Below are 20450 nucleotides of genomic sequence, written 5' to 3' on the forward strand. Positions count from 1 at the left end.
CCACCCTCTGATGCCCCCTCCCACCCTCTGACCCTCCCCCCCCTGACACCCCCTCCCTCCCCAACCCTCCCCCCTCTGATGCCCCCTCCCACCCTCTGACCACCCCCCTCTGACACCCCCTCCCTCCCCAACCCTCCCCCCTCTGGACACCCTCCCCACCTCTGACCACTCTGATGCCCCTCCCCCCTCTGACACCCCTCCCCACCTCTGACACCCCCTTCCTCCCCAACCCCCCCCCTCTGACACCCCTCCCCACCTCTGACCACCTCTGATGCCCCCTCCCACCCTCTGACACCCCCTCCCCCCCTCTGACACACCCTCCCTCCCCAACCCCTCCCCCCTCTGACACCCCTCCCCCCCTCTGACCACCTCTGATGCCCCCTCCCACCCTCTGACCCCCCCCCCCCCCACGACGCCCCCTCCCCACAGACGCGGGCAGCACGGGTGCGCGTGGGCAAAGGGGACAAGCTGGTGACCTACGAGCAGGCGCACCCGCCCCACTACATCGCCCACCGCAAGGGCTGGCTGTCCCTGCACACCGGTGGGTCACCCCACACCCCCGCGGGTGGGGGTGGGGACGTGTGGGGCGTGAGGGTGGCGTGAGGATGGGCTGTGGGGTGTTGCGGGATGGGGGCGTGTGGGGCACACGGGTCTTGTGGGGACAGGGACCTGTGGGGCACGTGGGGTGTGGGGACAGGGACCTGTGGGGCACAGGTGTTGTGGGGATGGGGACATGTGGGGCACATGGGCGTCGCAGGCACAGGGCACACGGGGCTGGTGGCACATGGGGCAGGAGGGCGCCGTGGGGCACGTGGGCATCGTGGGGCCGGGGATGTGGGGCACACGGGTGTCACAGGGACAGGGCACATGGGGACAGGGCACAATGGGGCATGAGGGCGTTGGGGGGTGCCCGGTGTGGGGATGTGGGGCGCACGGGTGTCACAGGGACGGGGCACATGGGGCACACGGGGCTGGTGGCACACGGGGCATGAGGGCACCGTGGGGCACGTGGGCATCGTGGGGCCGGGGATGTGGGGCACACGGGTGTCACAGGGACGGGGCACATGGGGCACGAGGGCATTGGGGCGCCCGGTGTGGGAGGTGGGGCACACGGGTGTCACAGGGACGGGCACATGGGGCACGAGGGCATGGGGCGCCCGGTGTGGGAGTGGGGCACACGGGTCCAGGGTGGCCATGGGCACACGGCTGGTGGCACGGGGCATGAGGGCGCGTGGGGCACGTGGGCATCGTGGGGCTGGGGATGTGGGGCACACGGGTGTCACAGGGACGGGCACATGGGGCACACGGGGCTGGTGGCACATGGGGCATGAGGGCGCCGTGGGGCACGTGGGCATCATGGGGCCGGGGATGTGGGGCACACGGGTGTCACAGGGACGGGCCACATGGGGCACAAGGGCGTTGGGGGGCGCCCGGTGTGGGGATGTGGGGCACACGGTGTCACAGGATGGGGCCATGGGGCACGAGGGCATTGGGCGCCCGGTGGGATGTGGGGCACACGGTGTCACAGGGACGGACATGGGCACGAGGGCGTTGGGGGGCGCCCGGTGTGGGGATGTGGGGCACACGGGTGTCACAGGGATGGGGCACATGGGGCACGAGGGCATTGGGGGCGCCCGGTGTGGGGATGTGGGGCACACGGGTGTCACAGGGACGGGGCACATGGGGCACGAGGGGGCCATGGGGCAGCGGGGGGCTGCGGTGGGGCTGGCGTCCCCATCACGTGCGGCTGTGCCGGCAGGGAACGTGGCGGGCGAGGCGGGGGCGCGGCGGAGCGGACGCTGGAGGACGCCTTCCGCGCCGCTTCCTCTACGGCACCTTCCCGGGCATGCTGGCGGACGCGGTGGGCTGAGCGCCGCGCCAACTGCTGGTGATCTGCGCGCTGCTGCTGCGGCCGCTGCCCCCATCCAAGCTGCACTTCCTGGGGGGCTACACCGAGACCCTCCTCGCCCACTTCTACAAATGCCCCGTGCGCCGGGAGCGGCAGGACGGTGCCGCCAGGGTGCCCTACAAGTACCTCTAGCGTAATAAATAGAATCTGGTATAATAAAGTGGGGCGCTGCGCCCACCCCTTGCCTGTGGGGCTTGTGGGGCTGGGGGTGGGACGGTGGGGGGTGCGGCCCCGTGGACACCGTGACGGGGGGGGCCCGGCCCGTGCACCCCAGGCGTGCTTGGTCCCACCGTGCCCGTGTGCCCCACCAGGCCCCGTCCCCACGGGTTCCTCGTGCCCCACGCGGTCCTCGTGCCCCACTAGGTCCTCTCCCCCCATGGCCCTTGTGCCCCAGCAGGCCCTGTCCCCGTGGTGTCCTTGTGCCCCACATAGCGCTTGGACCCCCCCATGGCCCTTGTGCCCCATGGGGCCCATCCCCCCACGGCCGTTGTGCCCCACATGGCCCTTGTGCCCCGCAGGGTCCTGTCCCCTCATGGCTCTTGTGCCCCATGGGGCCCGTCCTCCCACGGCCCTGTCCCCATGTGGCCCTTGTGCCTCGCATGGCCCTGACGCCGTGGTGCCCCTGTGTCCCACGGGACTCCAGCCCTGGGGTCCCAAGCGCCCTACATGTGGTTGTCCCCACAATGCCCATGTGCCCCACATGGCCCTGTCCCTGTGGTGCCTCTGCCCCCTCCCTGTGGCATTCAGGTGCCCCACATGGCCCCATCCCCAGATGCCCACGTGCCCCACACATCCCTGTCCCCACAGTGCCCACGGGCCTTGTCCCTACGATGCCCGTGTCCCTCAGGCATCCCTGTGCCCCACATGTCCCTGTCCTCATGGTGCCAGCGCACCCCACGTGGCCCTGTCCCCACAGCACTCTTGTGCCCCGCACAGCCCCGTCCCCACAGCACCTGTGCGACCCACATGTCCCTGTGATGCCCACATGCCCCACGGGGCCCTGTCCCCACAGCGCCCAGCGGCTTGTCCCCACCATCCTCTTGCGCCCCACACATCCTGTCCCTGCCAGTCTCGTGTCTGAGAAAACCAGTTTAAATACGAGAGCAGTCGGGGAGGGGCAGGAGGGCTCAGCCCTGCCTGGGGGCCGTGGCCTTGTCCTTGAAGTGGGGGTTGCTGAGGGCCAGCCCCCCACCCTGCCCCATGCCGGCCACTGTGCCCCCCGCCGTGTCCCCCAGCGGTACCCGCAGGCTGGGTCCTGTGGGGACAGTGCCAGGCTGCCATCGTCTCTCCCCAGGAGACTGGAGGGTGCAGGGTGGGGGATGGGGGGTGCGGGATACGGAGGGATGAGGGAGGGATGAGGGATGGCAGGTGCGTGCCTCAGCTGCCAGACGCTGGCTGCTGGGAGGGGGATGCAGCGGGAAGGATGCGGGATGCGGGATGCTGCCTGGTGTCGGCGGGCACAGCGGGATGCGCTGCCCGCAGGGTGCGGGGTGCGGGGCAGCTGCGGGGGTGCTGGTGGGGGCACGGGCCGAGGCTGCCTGCAACCCCCCGGTGCCACAGAGGAGCTGCAGCTGCACCCAGGCTGGTCCTAAGGGGATGGATTGTGGGGGCCGATCCCTGGGCACAGGCCCCTCCTGCGCCCCTTGCCAGGCGCTGAGCCACCGCAGCACCAGGGGCAGGACGGGCCCCCCCCCCCCCCCCCAACACGGGCGCAGCAACGCCCCCAAACCCAGAGCTCAACCTGCCCGGGGACCCTCAGCCGTGGGGCAAAACCCCCCCCACGGGGCGGCTGGGGGGGCCCGGACCCCTCCGGACACAACGAGGTGTCTGCGCCGCTGGGCTCTGCCTTCCCGGGGGTCCCGGATCCCCCCCTCCGAGCGACGTCCCCGGGAGCCTCCCGCTCGCTTCCCGAGGCCGCGGCTGGCACACGCTTCCCTTTCATAATGAAATAATTTATTTTCTAACAGTGGGACAAGACAGCGGCACCCACGGACCCGGCCGAGGGCCTCGACAACGCGGACGTGCCAAACGGCTGTAAAAAGCACCACGGGCTGGGCCTGGCACGGGATTCGGGATAACGACGTATTTACAGCGGGAACCGGAGGGCTGGGAACAGAACCGGGATTCTCCCACCTGCCCCTGCCTGGCTCTCGGCTGCCCAAGGTGAAGCTGATGCTGGAGCGGGTTGGCTTCTTGGGAAGCAAAAAGAAGAAACGAGAGGGACCAAAAAAGATGGAAAAGTGCAAAGGAAGCACGTCAAAAAGGCAAAATCCCAACACTCGGCTGGCTCTGGTGCGGCGGCGCCGGGTGAATTAACGGGATGAAATGAACCTCGTGGCTTGGGCAGAGCGAGGACGTGGTGCTTCCCAGGGAGCAGGCGTGGAGCTGGGCTGCAGCAGCTTTTCTCCGGGAACGGGGCAGCATCCAGACCCGGGACCCGCTGCCAACGGGGCCAGGCGATGCCCAAAGCTCCGGCTGCACCGTGGGGCACGGGAGCAACGCGCCGGGGTGACCATCGGCTCCGGAGGGGTTTGGGCAGCTCCCTGTTCCCAGCAGCGCCCCGTTCTCTGCCAGCAGGTGGGTCCCGTCTCAGGGAGACAGGGATGGAGGTTCAGGATCTGCCTTCCGCAAGGAAAAAGAAAAAAAAAAAAACCAGCCCAAAACTGCGCGGTTTGGCCTCGCGCCCGTCTGTGCAACGATCCGTCGTAAACGCGGGGTGCGCGAGCGGCTCCTCCCGCCCCCTTTTTTAAAATCACAATCTACAAAAATGTCCTTCCTGCAGCTTATTTCTTAGGAATGCTGGTGGATCAGTGAATTCCAGGAAAAGGCTGGCACAGCCACCGGGCGCCTGGCGAGACCGAAAGGTGCCGCAGACGGTCCCGGCCGCTCCCCGGGAATCAGCCGCTGGGTTTCCAGCCCCATTCCAGGTTAGTGCATCGTTTCGGAGGGTTCCCGTTTCTCTTCGTCCTCAGGCTGGAGAGGAGCACATCCCAACAGTGCAAAGGTCCGGTAATTATTACTTTGGGACAGAAAAAAAAATAAAGGGGTGGGTGGGCAACCCCCCCCCACGGCGTTTCACCAGCAGAAGGTGGTGGGTAACTCAAAAAGGCACGAGACTGAAAAAAGTAATAATTTATGCCGAGTGGAAACCTTAAACCTCGGTTTATCTAAGTAATAACCCAAACCCAACCGGTTTCTACCTCCCATCCAACCGCGACGGCGCGTCCTGATCCCGCCGTCGCCCTTCCCTGCTCACAGGCAGCAAGATCCGCGGCGCAGCTGGGATTCCCAAGCTGGTTTCTGGGAGAGGGTGCGGGAGGGCCTTGAGGTGATGTTCCCCCTTTTTTTCCCCCCTCTGTACTTTTCCTCTTCTTGCCTTTTTTTCCCCCCCCCCTTCTTTTTGAAAGCGTGGGGGTTTGAGCTCCTGCGCCGAAGGCTGGCTGCTGTGCCTGGGGCGTACGGATGCTGAAGGTATCCAAACCACGGGTCAGTGCAAATCTGTCGGATGTTGGAAAATTCCAGCTGCTTAAAAAAAAACAAAACAAACAGTAAATATCCCTTGTCGTTTTGATTTTTTCTCTTAAAACCAGCACGGGCTAAAAAAGCCGAGACTGTGAAGGCTGCACTAGCGCCATCTCCCATCCTCTCGCTTCTCAAAGGCTTCAAACCATCCAAAAATAGATTTAGGATTTAATAAAAAAAGAGGAAAAAAAAAAAAAAAAAAAAAGAGTTGAGTTTTATAGCGTTCATTCGCTTGCACTTTGTGGAGCATCTCGGTGGCTTTCGGTGTTCCTTGGTGGGATCTGCGCAGAGCGCGGGACGCCTGGGTTTGTCTCCTGCCGCTCGGAAAAGCCCTCGGAGCACGAAGTGGCTCCTCGCCGGGTGCCGACAGGGATCGAGCGAGAGGTGGGAAAGACCTTTGACTGGCTTAAGGGGAAAAGAAACCTCTCCGTTAGCAGACCTCGATGTATCAAAGTTTCCAGAACATCTATAAAAGCAGAAAGTCGTAAGAACGTTATCTTCAGTCCATAGAAAAACAAATAAATACTATTTATAGCTCGGTGTTTGCCGTACATCTCCGTGTGCTCCCTGGTCGGGACCCCCACCCTCGGGTTGGGGGGAAGGGCTCTGGCCCTTCCTTGGCGTGTTCGGGTTCGTCTCCCTCAGGTGGCGGCCAAAGTCCCCCGCGAGCCCGGTGCGTGCCCAGGGGGGGCTCAAGGTCCGTGGCGTCCCCTCGGGCGCCGCCAGCTGCCCCCCGCTCCCCCTCGCCGCCGGGTTATTGCTAAACTGCTGAATTGCTAAACGATGGATTCGAGGGGGGCCGGGCATCGCTTCTGTAAAACAGATGAGGCATCATCTTTGTGTTTTGTGCTAAAGGGATGGAGATAATCTTTGTTCATCTCTCCGAGGTAGAAATAAATTGTCCCCGAGACAAGAAGCGTGGAAAGGAAATTCCAGGAGCGCTCGCCTGGAGCAGGGACGCAGCCGCCATGCGGGAGCTGGGACGGTGCACGGGACACGGGATGGGGGCAGGGACCGTTTCGGATTTAGGTAGGACAGAAAACTTCCCAGACGGAAGGCGTCCGACCCGAGGCTCTGCCAGAGGGGTGGCGATGCCAGCCCAGCCCCAGAGCATTCCCAAGCAGCGTCCTCGACGTCAGCCGTGCTGTGGCCATGGGAAGGTGGCAGAGCCAGGCTGGGCGTATGCCGCTGCGCTGCCGCCTGGGCTATTCGGAGTTGGGTTATTTGGAGTTGGTGGAGACGTGTCCCAAGACACGCTGCCGCTGAAGCGCTCCGCCTGCCGACGGCCAACTCGCCTCTGCTCTCCCCCGGATCTACACCGCGCCAGAAGCCGGCTCTGCCCTCACATCCTCACCCAACAACTCCGCCTCGGGGCCCTGCCACCCGCTAACGGTGCACAGCGTCGCGGGGAAAACGTGGAGTAGATCTGGGAACACGGGGCGGTAACAGCCTGGACTTGGGGGTCGCCGTCACTGCTGCGACGTTCTCGGGTGCTTCAAATTGTGGCTGGAATGTAACGGTCTGGCGGAGAGGGGTTCTGGGTGGGAGGAGGCCAGCGGAGATGAGCAGAGGCGAGCGGAGGCTAACAGAGGCCAGTGGAGGCCAGCGGAGACAAATGGAGGCCAGTGGAGGCCAGCAGAGGCCAGTGGAGGCAAGTGGAGGCCAGCGGAGGCGGCGAGCCCCGGGAAGCAGCTGGCTACCTGCCGCCCTGCGCCGTGTTTCGGGACGTCGGCAAAGCTCAGCTTCGTTTCGGTCGGCGGTGCGGGAAGATTTTTTACGCGCAGGAGAACATCGGGACGGGCTGGTGTGCTACCGGAGGAGATCCAGAAGGGAAACAGTGACGGGCGGAACGGCTACGGGAGCTGCATCTTATAAACCCGGGGAAGGCTTGTGACTGCTCTGCGGCTTCAGCCTCCTCACGCTGGCGCTGGAATAGCCCTCGTCGCTGCAGACGCTCTGCAGGCTGCCTCTCTCGTCCGAGTCGCTTGGGCTGCTGCTGCTCCAGTCGAGCTCCGCGGGCAGGTCATCTGTGCTCTCCACGTCCACGTCTATCTCCTCTGCAAGAGGCAGGGTCAGCGTTACGCCGCCGCCGGCCAGCCCCCTCCCCCACCGGCCCCGCTCCATCCCGAGCGCGTGGTCTCACCTCTATCCGAGTCGGAGCGCTCCGAAGAAACGGTGGATCCGATGCTGTCCATCCTCACCCTCTCTATCCCCAGCATCTCCAGCTGCCTTTTCAGGTGCCGCTGCTCCCGCTGCAGCTGGTCTATTTGGTGCACGGCTTTCCTGTCGTAGTCTTCCAGCTTCTGCGGAGCAGAGGGCCGGCGCTGAGCCCCCCAGCACCAGCCGCACGGCAAACATCGCCCTCCCTACCCAACGCGCCCAACACCAGCTACCGGGGGGTCCCGGCTCCCACATCGACCGCACGAGTCGTGGACGCAATTTTTATCGTCCCTCCAGCCAACAGACCCCGGAGCAGGGCGCAGCGCCTGGGGTAGGAGCAGGATGGAACTGGCCCAGGGTGGCTGGAGAAGGCACGTGAGGGATGCTCCCCCTCGATGGTTTGTGTGACGGCCACGCTGGAGCCGCCCCCCCCCCCCCCATTTACGTATTTGCAGACTTTCTGATAACTAAAGAGCCGAACGCAGCCTGATGCCAGCGCTCTCCCGCTCATCTCCTGGCCCATGGAGCTCAAAATGCACCCAGCGAGGTGGGTCGAAGGCTGAAGGGCACAAACCAAAGTACGGACTAGTCTAGAAGGGAAAGAAACCAGCAGCCGCGCTCCCGTCCTGCCACCAGCTGCGTCCCTAAATCCTCTGGACATGGCGGCAGCGCAGGGCGCCAGGTGGGAATCGGGCTGTGGAGCACAAGGAGAATCGCACCAACTGGGGGAAGGGCGACACTGACCCCCCGCAGCACCACCCCCCACCCCTGTTTCCAACCCAACGCCCTGACCCGGCCGTGAGCATCATCCCGTCCAAGGATGCGGGCACCCCGGCAGCCCCATGGGGACCCCCCCCAGGTTACGGCACCGCCGCGGCGGGCGCGGGGCTCACCTTGATGTGCAGTTTCGCTCTGGTTAGCAGGCTCAGGGTGGTGTGCCGGCTGGCCTCGGGCCCCAGCGGGACCAGCCCCTTCAGCTTCTCCAGACAGAGCCGCAGGTGGGCACGCCTGTGGGGAGACAGGGGGTGCTGAGCGCTCGGGTACCCGCTGCCCGTGTCACCCCCTGCGCGGGGGTACGGGGGCAGGTGGCACCACGTGCCTTCCCACCCTCCGGCGGCTTCCGTACGCCGGGGGAAAACTGCAGCTGGACAAAAGGATGTTTCTGAAAAAACCGGGTCCCGCTCCAGCCAACCCCAACAACCGAATCTGCGGTGCCTTTCGGGGTGCCGGCTGGCGGGGGGCTGCCAAAGACCTGGAATTTCGGGGTGAGGGTATCCCCTTTGGTCTTCTCCTGCCAAAAAGCCTCGCGCAGGAATTGCCGTTCAGTCACCGCCGACGGCTGAAGCCATCTGGGCCGATACCACACGGCAAAGGCGGCGGCGCTGTCCCTTGGGAGCGCTTCCCTTCCCTGTTTTTAGTAGGAACGAGCGGTTTGGGATCCATCGCCTGGGCACACACAGAACGGCTCCCCGAGGGAACGCGGTGCTGAGCAGCACCCACGCTCCTGGCCGGCGGCGCGCCGGGGGTCCCCACACCCGGGGTCTCCACACCCGACACCGGATTTTGGCTGCGTTAACACACAGGCTGATGCTTCACCGCCTGCGCACCCCCGCCAAGGGAAACGCCGTCACCCCAGGGAAGTGCCTTTATCCGCCAGCAGCCGAGACGCTCCCAGCACCGCTGGGTCCCCTCCACCGGCACTCCCGCCCCGGGATGTAGGTCACATTCTCGGGCATCGGTTGCAACACCCGCCTTTGAAATTCCCGACGGGCACAGGCAGCTGCGAAGTGGGATTTTGCAAGCACCCGCCTGTGCCGTGCGGGGTGCACGGGGGGAACGGGCACGTGCCTCCAGCACGGCCCTCCCAAAGCACCACGCAAACAAGCGCGGGGTCTTTGCTTTTTGGGTAAATCCCAAACGGGCTCCAAGAGGAGTTTGGCAAATATTATTTTCCTGAGCAGGGGGAGGAAGCGCTGCTGGGAGCGGTGCAGACCCGTCCCACCGTGCTGCGCTGGCTTCCAAGCGATGGGTTGCGAGATCTCCGGACAAGGAGCCAGCCCCGCCGAATCCTCGGCTACTTCTGCTAAAAAAACCCAACTGAACCTTGTCACGCTGGCTGTTCACACCAGAAAAAACAATGGAAAAAGCCAGCCCGCTCCGGGTGGTGGGGTGTGGGGGGGAGCGCCCAGCCACTTTCTGGATTGCACAACGTCCGAGCGGGGCTCTCCGCGTCAAAGTGGGGGTGCAGCGTGGATAAAAGCACCTTTCTGCCACACTTCACCCAGCTGAACTGCTGCCACACCTAAAAAAAACCCAGAAATCCCACTGGCTCATAACAACAGAAGAAAAAAAAACCGTCAGAGGACTCATTGCAAAGGACCTTCCCAGGCTCCGCCAGCCATCCTGCCCCGCACCCAGCCGCGCGGCTCCTCCTGCCAGAAGCCGGAAAAATTTGGTCCAGGCCAAGACTGACCAGCTCGCCCGCCCCAGGGCAGGACTGAGGCATCTCCAGGGAGAAGCGAGGGGCGAAGGGGGGTGGAGGCTCCGTCCTCCACCCTGCACCGGAGGGGCGGAAAAGACAGAGCATTTACCGCACGCGCTTGTGCAATGCCGCCGACACATTTCGACACGGCTCTGGTCTAAACCAAAAGGCACGCAAGGTGAGCCCAAAGTAACCAAATGTTGATTTTCTCAGTCTTTTCAAAAGAGGAATAAACCTCTCTGGCCTTTTCTAACCTGTGTCGCTCGGGACACGGGCAGTTCTGCCCCTTAAAGACACAAAGCGACGGGGCTCACGCCCCTGCATGGTACGGCAGGTCGGAGCGGCGTCCGAGCACGCCACGGGAGCAGCCTGCTGAGGGCACGAAGCTGTTGTTCCGCCGGACGACACGGCTCTGCCACAAGTAATCCCAGAGACGTGGAGGTGCAGCTCGTGGCCCTCGCTCCGCTGGGATTGCCCTGGGAGTGGGGAGGGGGCTGGGAATACCCCCTAGCGAGCCAGGAGGTGGGATGGTGGGAGCCATGCTGCTCCGGGGCTCCCCAGCGAGCCGGGAGCTGGCAAAGGAGAGAAATATTCCCACCTCCTCGTCGCACAGCTGCTCCGGCAGCCCAGGAAAGGGAACGCTTCAAACCTGAGCAGCATCGGGTACCTCCTCAGTGTCCACGTTATCCAGACATCCCATCCCTTCCCTGCCGGCCCCACCTCAGCATCCCCTCGGCTCCCAGCCCCGGGAAAGCAGCGATCCACCCCGGCGCGGCTCCGTGAGCCTCCAGCGCTCACCTGTTCTTCTCCATCTCATTGTGCGTCGACCTGGAAAAACCCAAAAGAACAAGTTACTAACTCCTCCATCTCACTAATCAGGATTAACACACGGGCTTTAGCAAACATTCCCCGGAAAAGCTGCTAATCCCAAGGGCTTTCAGAGCCACGCGGTGCCCCGGCAGCGGTGAAAACAGCGGGAGGGATGCAGACAGCTCGGCGCACCGGAGGAATTGCCAGAGAAATGGCAATAAAAGGGCCAGTAAAACTGTAAGATGGGGTTTGAACGCGGCGAGGCTCAAGAGTTAGAGCCGGGACCGGGACCGAGCAGCTGCCTCAGTGCCACGATGCAAGTCGGTGCGCGGGACGGGCTGGGGAGGCTCCTGGTGCAGAAGGGGAAGGGCAGCCCGGCGCGGGCAGGGGGCACCGGGAGGGAAGCTGCCCCATCCCAGCACAAACCTGCAACAGCCTCGGCCGCGCAGAGAGCGGGTTTTGGGCAGCGCGGGCGCACAGGGGGTTAACGCGTTTTTTAAGACTTCTTGCACAAGAAAGGCAGAGAGAGCAAGAGCAGCATCTGCAATTCCCGGCACGTGGGGCGAGGAGATGGAGCCCATCGGTGCCACCTCGGGGAAAGCTGGTGGCTCTGTGACGCCCGCACAGCGTCCGAGCCATCGCGCCCCGTGCCGGGAGCCCAGGCCAGCTCGGAAGACACCGGCCATATGTGACGGTGACCGGGAGCTCCCAGCGCCTCGACGGCTCCTGGGCAGCTGCGTGGATGCTCCTGCCCGGCCACTCGTCTGCCTGGCAGCTCGCCCCGTTCTGAGAGACGAGGTGCAAGGGGGAGATCCCCCGCGCCCAACAACCGACGGGAGATGCCAAATACCACGCCAGAGCCCAGGAGGGCGTTCCATCCCCCCACAAATTCCCCTGAAGCTCCTCATTTTGACAAAGCTCCGAGAAGGCAGAAAACACGAGCTACTACTAATTTTCTCTCCGTCAAACCTCAGGACAGCTACACGAGGCCACGCTGCCGGCGTCACCGGGACTGACGCTCAGGGAAGAGCCGCTTCCCTGCCCACGCTCTCCCTACAGCTCCAGAGGCCACCTACTCCGATTCAGGAAAGACGTCGTTATGTGCCTGAAAACTTAAAAGACGTGAAAAACACACCGGGTTTTCACAGAGGATGCCAACCTGGAAGCCCGCGCTGGCTCTGGGAGCGCTGCTTTGCCCCAGGCCCTGATGGCAGAGGGAAAAGGAGGGATGCCACCGGCGCACCGGCCAGAGACACTCGCCGTGGTGGTCTTTGCTTCACCAGCAGCGTTTCGTGGTGGATCACCGTGGGGGAAGCATCGCTGCCCTCCTGCCTTTCTAATGGGACTCATCCCAGCCGCGCTCCTTCGGTTCCCGACGGCATTCCGTCCCAGCCGAGATGCTCCCCGGGAATGGCGAGCTCTCCCGAGCACAGCAGCGCCAAACAGCCGGGGAGGACTCGGGTCTCGGCTCCCGCGGGATGATCCCTCCATTAAACTTTTCGGCTAAAAGTCCCGTGCGTCACACCGAGCCCTCCACCCCCCGCGAGGCGCTGGGCTGCAGTGGGCCCGAGCTCCTCCGCGGTCGCAGATAAACCCAACGCTTCTCGAGCATCCACAGGGATGAAGGCTCCCATCACCACTATGTGTTTATCAAAACCAGTTCGCTCCCTCTTGTGCCTTTGCCTCAGAATCCTTCTTAGCACGGGGGCTGCTTTGTTTGTTTGTATCTATAATCACTAATATTGATAAAAAGGCTCCTTAGCTGATGGATTTTATTTTTGGGTGAAAGGGGACAGGGGATCAGAGGGGGCCCAAGGGCACCGCAGCCTCACCCCGGGTGGGCAGCCCACCTCGCTGCGGGCCCCCAGAGCCGCTGGTGGCGCCTCCCCCCACCTGAACCCTCGCCATCAGCCCAGCGCTTCAGCTGAGCACCAGCACCGCCTGCGAGACGCCGCCGTTTCTCCTGCAAACCACAGCAGGCGCCGGGTAACGCACGTGCTGCAGCTGCCCCTTGTCTTTTTAATACAACACGGACCCTCGTCCTGCTGTTACCATTCGCCTTTGGCAAAGGACGAGCCCCACATCCTCGGAAAGGAAATTTGAAGCGGTGTGCAAGGTGCGACCCACCAATTCCCTTGGAGCCTGTTTGAGACGAGACGGAGGGACCTCACCTGCCTCCTGCTCCGCTAACGGGAGCCTGCTGGCCCCGGCACCCCGCACGGGGAGCGAGACGGGAACGCCCCGTGAACCAGCGAGACACCAGGAATCAGGGTGGGAACAGAACCGGCAGGGCGTTCCGGGCGGTATCTGCTGCGAGGGCAGCTGTCGCTGCGTCACGCTGACGAGTTTGCTCCCAACCAGAAAAACGTGACATATCTGGTGACATCGCCATGTCGCTCCTCCCTGGGCAAACAGCCCAAAGCAGGGCAGCCAGGCGGGAAGCGCTCGGCCACCCTGACGTGTCGGGGGGAACATGCTCAGGCTTCGCTCTGCCCGACGCGGTGGCTCTCGGAGCCGTTTCCGGGGGCTGGGCACGCACGTCCCGGTGCAGGGGCGGCACTCCGGAGCCTGCCCTCCGGAAAGCCAGCCGGTACCGGCACCTCAGCGAGGACACAAGTAATTTTTAACATCATTAAAGCGACTGAACAAACCACGACGGCCACTGGAAAGGAAGAAGAAGTCAGCACGGCGACTCAGGTTCGCAGTGGCTCCGAGGTGGCTGTTCCCGTTGTACAAACCAGGAGAGCGAGCAAATAAAATGAGACACGAGAGCGTTAAGCAATTAATCCACGGCTCTGGGAGGTGTAATTAAATACTCCCTAAAACCCACACAAACCCCAGGCTGGTGGGACTCGCTCCTGCAGAACAACGTAACTGCTCAGAGCCAACTTCAGCTCGGACTAAAGGGATTTCCAGATTCCCGGGAACCAGTTAGCATCAGCAGGGAATAACCCGAGTTGAGGCTCTGGATGGATTTTGGGGATGATAATGAAGAAATTTCCTTTTTTCAAAGGAAAGCAGCAGTAGGTGACTTAATCTAAGCGTTGAACAACCCCCCCGCGCTCGGCCAAAAGCGTATTAGAAGAATCTCGCGTTCCTTAGGGAGAATCCCGGCAGACTGAGAGCAGTTTCACTTCCCGAGCCTTGGCTGCGCGTGCCCGAAACGAAAAGTCCAACTTCCACGTTCCCCCCCCGCAACGCCCCCGCCGTGCCCGCAGGCCGCACGCCTCGGCCTGGGGCAGGAGGATTCCCCCCACGCCTCGCCGGGATGTTCCGGCGGGATCCCGGCCCGGTGGGTGTGCGTCAGTCTGAATTGGGGGTGGGGGGTGCCGACAGGAGCCTCTTGGTGGGGGTGTGAGGAGGAAGGGGGGGGGGCTGTGGGGCTGGAGCCTGAGCCCTCCCCGTGACAGCGGGGTCCCCCCCAGCCCCGCCAGGTGCCCGGTGACAGTGGGGTCCCCCAGCCCAGCCACATGCCCCATGATGGTGGGACTGTAATGGACTTGGCCACCTGGTGACAGCAGGACCTCGCTGTACCCCAGGCACCCGGTGACAGCGGGGTCCCCTGGCCCGGCCACACGCCCTGTGACAGCAGGAGCACACCAGGCTCTGTCACCTGGTGACAGGAGGGTTCCCCAGCCCAGCCAGGTGCTCCGTGACAGCAGGACCTCACCGGGCTCGGCAACCTGGTGACAGCGGGACCCCACCGTGCCCCTGGCACCCGGTGACAGGAGTGTCCCCCGGCCCAGCCACATGCCTGGTGACAGCAGGACCTCACCGTGACCCTGGCACCCGGTGCCAGGAGGGTCCCCCAGCCCGGCCACACGCCCTGTGACAGCAGGACCTCACCGTGCCCCTGGCACCTGCTGACAGTGGGGTCCCTCCCAGCCTGGCCACACACCCGCTGACAGTGGGACCGTGCCAGGCTCAGTCACCCAGTCACAGGAGGGTCCCTCAGCCCAGCCAGGTGCCCTGTGACGCTGGGACCTCACCGGGCTCAGCCACCCAGTGACGGCGGGGTCGCCCCCAACCCGGCCACATGCCCAGTGACAGTGGGACCTCACTGGGCTCAGCCACCCAGTGACAGGCGGGTCCCCCCCAGCCCGACCAGGTGTGCCATGACAGTGGGACCTCACAGTGCCCTGGCACCCGGTGACAGCAGGGTCCCTCAGCCTGGCCCCACGCCCTGTGACAGTGGGACCTCACCGGGCTCAGCCACCCGGTGACAGTGGGACCTCACCGTGCCCCCGCACCCGGTGACAGCGGGGTCCGCCCCAGCCTGGCCACACGCCCGGTGGCAGCGAGACCTCACCGTCCTCCACCTCCTGGTGACACCTCGGCTGGGCCACCCGCCCGGTGATGACGAGCCTGGTGCCAGTCGTCCCCCCCCCGCCAGGTGGACCCGGCGACATCTCCCTCCGCCAGGCGGGCACGGTGACAGCCCCCGCCATGCCAGGCGGGCCCCGGGCAGCCCGGAGCCCCCTCCCGCCCAGCCCGGGGCGTGGGGGCCAGGCCCAAGCTCCGTTACCGTCCCCCCCCCCCCCGCCGGTGCCGGCCGTTACCTGCTGCCGCCGCCGCCCCTCCTGGCCTTGGCGCGGCGCCGCAGGGCGCCCCCGGCCCGCCCGCCGGGCAGCAGCGAGGCGTACCCGTGCTCGGCTTCTGCGGAAACACAACAGCGGGGCGGCCGTCAGCGCCGGGCCCGGGGCGGGGGGCGGCCCCGGGCCGGGGGTGGGGGAGGGCGGGGGACAGGCGGTACCTCGCTCCCGCCGCTCCAGGTACTCGGCCGCCTCCAGCAGCAGCTGGATGCTGAGGCCGCCGCAAGCCGCCATGGCGCGCCGGGCCGGGCCGGGCCGGGCCGGGAACGGCGGCGTGGGTCCGCCTCCGGCCGCTCCGCCAGGCCCCTGCCACCCCGCCCCCCGCCGCCTCTCATTGGGCGTCGCCCCCCCACCGCCGCCGCTCATTGGAGGAAGGCGGTAGGAGGCCCAGCCCAACACGCGGCGGAGGGTGGAGGCCGTGCTGGAGACCACGCCCCCCGCGCGGCGCTATTGGCTGAGAGCGCCACGCTCTCCTGCGGTTAGCCCAGCCACGCCCCCGCCCCGGCCCCGAGCGCCCGCCCCGCCGCGCCCCTCGCCCTGACTCACTTCCTGCCCGGGCAGCCAATGGCGGGGCGGGGAGTGCAAAGGGGGCGGGGCGCCGGCTCCAGCTGGCAACGTGAGCCGGGCGGGGCGGGGGGACGGGGACCCCCCGGGGCTGAGACATTCCCCCCCCGGGCACCCCCCCACTCCGGGGCAGAGACCCCCCCGAGCACCCTCCGCCAGGCTGGGACCCCCTGGATACCCCTCGCCGGGACAAGGACCCCCACCCTGGAATAAGGACTGCCACCACAGGGCAGAGACACCCCCCCCGGGGCAGAGACACCCCCCCGGGCACTCCCACTCCGGGCTGAAACCCCCACCCCAGGGCAGAGACCCCTCCCCGCAGGCTGGGACCCCCCACTCCAGGGCAGAGACCCCTTGGGCACCGCCCCCCAGTCAGGGCAGGGAGCACCTGGGGAATGGGGGGGCCCTAAGACCGGGCCCCCTCGCCTCAGGAATCACTCAGAGCCCCCCTCAAGCAAGGCCCACCCCCTCAGCAGGACCCAGACCCCCCTACCAGGGTAAACAAGCCCAAAGGCCCCCCCCCCCCCCAACTGGGAGACCCCAGTGCAGCACTCCATATCCCACAGCCCCCCCGGGGGCACCTGTCCCCCTCTAGACAGCAGGTGACAAGGGGAGCCCCCCTGGCCCCTTCCCTCCCCAAACCCACAGCTGGGGCAGGGGGTGAACCAGCCCCCACTTGTGACCCCAGGGCTTCCCTCAGCCTCCCCCACCCCACTGAGTCTAGTGTTAATTAGCAAAAGCCTTCCTTAATTAACAAGGAAGTCAAGAGGCCAACGGAACACCCTGCTGTTAGAAAACACCCAGCCAGGCCGCCAAAAAAATCAGCAAAAAAAGCGGGTTTTGCAATAAAAAGGCCCCAAACAGGGGGTGGCGCGGCCATGCGCAGTTTAATTTAATTGTATAAATTTATATCTATCTATGTGACGGGGGAATTGAAGCGTTTTGGGGCGTAAGGTCCCCGCGTCACAGGAAAACAACCAGCCAGGGGTCTGCCTTCCTCACCCATGCTCCAGTCTGGGATTGTAAAAGGAAAAATACGGGGGGTGGGAGGTGTTACTGTAATGGGGAAATGCCACGCGGAAAAACACAGGAAAAATAGAACGAAATCCCAGCAAGGAACAAAACACAAGGGATACTGTAAAAAATAAAATAACAAAAGTACTCTGGGAAACGGTGACTCGTACCCGCTGTGGCTGCGGGGCAGGGCGAACGCCACGGGATTCGTTGGGAATAAGCCCAATTCCTCCGAAGTCCAGTTTCTGAGCCACCCGCGTGTGCAGGGAAGTGCAATCCTCCTCGGCAGGTGGTTCTCCCACAATGAGCCCAGCATCAAGCGATGAAATCCAGGGGTCTGTTGAATCCTCCTTTTCTGTTCATGTACTGCCTGTGGGCAGGGAGATGGCACCGGCGTCAGCACCAGCCTCCCCCCCCTCGGGGCTCCCAGCTCTAAAGAAATCTGCACAAAACCACCCAAGGGAAGCCAATTCCCTGCAGATTTGCATGGACACGGGCAGGAAACCTCCGGGCAAGGTGGCGCTGGATCCTTTGAGGGCCCTGGCACTTGCCAGACCAGCACCTGGCAAAGTGAAGGCTGGCGGTGCTGCAAGGCTGTACACTCGGCTTCCCCACAAAAAGGAACAAAATTGACATATGGGGGTGGGGTTGGTTGGTTTTTTGGTAAACCAAAGAAACAGGCAAACTGTGCTGCTTGGGCATGGCTGCTGCTCCCACTCCGCTCAGGCCGCACCCAGCACATCCCACCTGCCTGCAACGTGCTCCTTCGCAACTCACCTCTGCTTTCGCCATTTCCAAGAGAAACCAGCGGCCTCTCACCTCTGTTTGACACTAAAAACCGCAAACTTCACTCTTTCCTGAAGGCCCGAGAAGCCGGATCACCCCCTTGCATCACCCAGAGGCAGCAGCTTCAGCGTGCAGCCACAGAGTTTCCTCTGCGCTGCGTTACCTCATTAAAGAAATTCTCTTCTATCAGAAATAAAGGCTGGGCACAAACCTGTATTTCCTCTTCTGGGACACGTTGATGGCGTACGCATTCGCAGCGCCGTCCACCTTCTTCCCCTGAAAGACATGAAGAAGAAAGGTCCCAATATTCGGTATCTTGGCCCCAAAAAGGGCACGGCAACACTGCCAAGCCCGGAGGAGGCAGCTGCAGGCTCCACCGCCCTGATCTGCACTCACTTTCGTCGTGTCGAAAGAGGCAAAGCCCATCATTTTCATCATCTCAATTTCCTCTTCTGTCTTGCCCTGCAAATCTTCCTCTGCCAAGGCAACAAAATACGAGAGTTTAGCAAACGCAGCCATGGGGGTTCAACAAAATCATTTTAAATAAGTAGCCAGGCATCCCCCAACCCAACCCAAGCAAGGAACCTGGGACGTATTTAACAAGGAAAATCCACCCCCTCACCTGTGATCTGACGCTCTTTGCCTTTGGAGTCCTTTACCTCCTTCTTCTCTTCATCCCGCCTCTCCTTCACCCGCGGCGGGGAAGAGGAGCTGGATCGGTGCCGTCTCGGCGACCTGGCATTGCAAACACAGGCGGGTTTGTGGCTCCCCGGCTCTGTTTCACAGCATCAACGAGTTCCCGCCGCCCCTGTACCTCACCCGGGCTCCCCGTCTCGTCCCCACCCCGGCGCTGGCGCCTCTGCCCCTCACCTGGACCGTCTGCGGTGCGGGGAGCGAGAGCGGCTCCTCCTCCTGTCCCTGTCCCGGGACCGGGACCGCTCCCGGCGCCTCTTCTCCCTCTCCCGGGAGGTGGACCGCGAACGCCTGCGCTCTGCATGGAGAAAGGCAGCGCTCCATTTAGCTTCTGCTTCCTCACGTCTCTCCCCCTGCGCCGCCCGCTTGACAAACACAATCCCGTCGACGCTGCGACAGTTTCCAAGCAGAGAGAGACCCCGTAACGACACCCCCACCCGCCGCCCGCCCGGCCCCTCTGCCCGCGGCTGGGCTCGCAGGCCTCCACCAGCACCCACAGAGGTGGGATGAGCAGCAGGCAAAGCCCCTCACCCAGGAGCGGGGTGACCGACCTGTGGGCAGATCGCTCCCCAGAAAGCTGAGGTGCCTGGAGGGGGACGGGAGGCGGCGTGCGGGGGGAGCGGGAGGAACGGAGCCTCTGCTCGCCCGGAGCGAAGAGCCGAGACCTCGCCACCGCCCCCCGCCCTGGAGGGGGCTCGTCCCTCGCCCAAGGTTGGGGTCAACCCCAGGGACCCCCGCGCTCCCCGCCCCGGGCCTGGCTGCTCCGCCTCCCCCAAGGGGCCCGGATCCTTCTCCCGCCTCAGCGCGGCCCCGTCCCGCCGGGGCCGCATCCGTCCCTCAGCGCGGGAGCGACCCCCAGGAGCGACCCCCCGGCCTCCCCCGACCCCCCTCCCAGCTCCCGCCCCCCCTTACCACGCCGCGGCGGCGACCGGGAGCGGCTGCGGCCCATGGCCGCCCCTCAGCGCCCGCACTTCCGGCCCCGCGGCCCCGCACTTCCGGCTCGCCGCTCCCGCCGCTCCCGCCGCCACCGGCGCCCCTGCGCTTTGGTTCCGCAGCCATCGCGGTCCGGGAGTGGGGTCCTCGGGGCGGAGGGGCGGCTAGGCTCCCCCCGGCCGGAGCCGGGGCTGCGGGACCAGAACCCGGCTCCAGCCCCAGCCCCAGCCCCGGCCCCGGCCCCGGCCCCGGCCTTGGGCCCTGACCCCAGCCCTGTCATCAAAACCGAGAATAATCCCCTTAACACCAACTTAGCCCTTATAATGGCTCCAGTCCCAGCTCCATCCCCACCCCCATTCCTAGTCTTGGGCCCTGACACCGGCCCCAGTCCCAGGCCTGTGGCCAAAATCGGGAATAACCCCCTTGACACCAAGGTAGCCCTTACAATGGCGCCAGCTCCAGCCCCATCCCTGGCCCCAGGCCCACCCCCATCCCTAGTCTTGGGTCCTGACCCCAGCCCCAGCCCAGTCCCCAGCCCCAAGCCTGTCACCAAAATCGGGAATAGCCCCCTTAGTGCTAATGTAGCCTTTATAACGGCCCCAGCCCTGGCCTCAGCCCCATCCCCATCACTGAAATCAGGAATAAACCCCTTAACACCAACATAGCCCTTACAATGGCTCCAGCCCCAAGCCTGTCACCAAAACTGCAAATAACCCCCTTAACACCAATGTAGCCCCTGTGATGGCTCCAGCCCTGGCCCCAGGCCCTGACCAGACCCCAGGCCTGCAAATGAAATTGAGAATAATCCCCTTAATACCAACGTAGCCCTTATAACAGCCCCAGTCCCAGCCCCAGCCCTAGTCCTGGGCTCTGACACCGGCCCCAGACCCAGGCCTGTCACCAAAATTGGGAATAAACCCCTTAACACCAAGGTAGCCCTTGTAACAGCCCCAGCCCCTGCCTCAGCCCCAGCCCGTCACCAAAA

At 64.4% G+C, this 20450-nt stretch overlaps 3 protein-coding genes and 1 long non-coding RNA gene across 5 annotated transcripts; 2 read left to right on the top strand and 2 right to left on the bottom strand.

The window, feature by feature from the left end:
• Nucleotides 1-375: 375 nt before the first annotated feature.
• MRPS24 (mitochondrial ribosomal protein S24) lies at nucleotides 376-2086 on the top strand (the record flags this gene model as incomplete). The annotated part of the gene is given in 3 exon segments (XM_037371848.1): nucleotides 376-571; nucleotides 1777-1812; nucleotides 1815-2086. Coding segments are annotated over 3 exon segments (459 nt in total), but the record flags the coding sequence as incomplete, so codon positions are not given.
• Nucleotides 2087-3321: 1235 nt separating this feature from the next.
• LOC119140371 lies at nucleotides 3322-5626 on the top strand. The gene is made up of 2 exons (XR_005101601.1): nucleotides 3322-4486; nucleotides 4704-5626. It is a non-coding gene; the product is annotated as an uncharacterized LOC119140371 (long non-coding RNA).
• Nucleotides 4784-15754, bottom strand: MXD1 (MAX dimerization protein 1). Of its 2 annotated transcripts, XR_005101599.1 has the most exons (7): nucleotides 15637-15709; nucleotides 15443-15539; nucleotides 10872-10901; nucleotides 8485-8599; nucleotides 7575-7734; nucleotides 5110-7488; nucleotides 4784-4928 (listed from the first exon to the last, which is right to left on the bottom strand). XR_005101599.1 is itself a non-coding variant. In XM_037371650.1 (6 exons), exons 1-6 carry the CDS (start codon nucleotides 15707-15709, stop codon nucleotides 7301-7303), a joined length of 663 nt encoding a protein of 220 aa, XP_037227547.1. In that variant the 5' UTR covers nucleotides 15710-15754; the 3' UTR covers nucleotides 5027-7300. The 2 variants fall into 2 exon arrangements, 1 of the variants encoding a protein (XP_037227547.1); XM_037371650.1 differs by lacking the exon at nucleotides 4784-4928 and having other exon boundaries at nucleotides 5027-7488; nucleotides 15637-15754.
• A 1123-nt stretch (nucleotides 15755-16877) lies between these two features.
• On the bottom strand, nucleotides 16878-19532 carry SNRNP27 (small nuclear ribonucleoprotein U4/U6.U5 subunit 27). The gene is made up of 6 exons (XM_037371654.1): nucleotides 19445-19532; nucleotides 18710-18830; nucleotides 18462-18574; nucleotides 18236-18315; nucleotides 18051-18115; nucleotides 16878-17423 (listed from the first exon to the last, which is right to left on the bottom strand). The coding sequence occupies exons 1-6, from the start codon at nucleotides 19479-19481 to the stop codon at nucleotides 17369-17371; spliced, it is 471 nt and encodes a 156-aa protein (XP_037227551.1). The 5' UTR covers nucleotides 19482-19532; the 3' UTR covers nucleotides 16878-17368.
• Nucleotides 19533-20450: the final 918 nt, after the last annotated feature.

The sequence above is a fragment of the Falco rusticolus genome, chromosome 20 (genome assembly GCF_015220075.1).
Source record: "Falco rusticolus isolate bFalRus1 chromosome 20, bFalRus1.pri, whole genome shotgun sequence".
Taxonomy (NCBI): domain Eukaryota; kingdom Metazoa; phylum Chordata; class Aves; order Falconiformes; family Falconidae; genus Falco; species Falco rusticolus.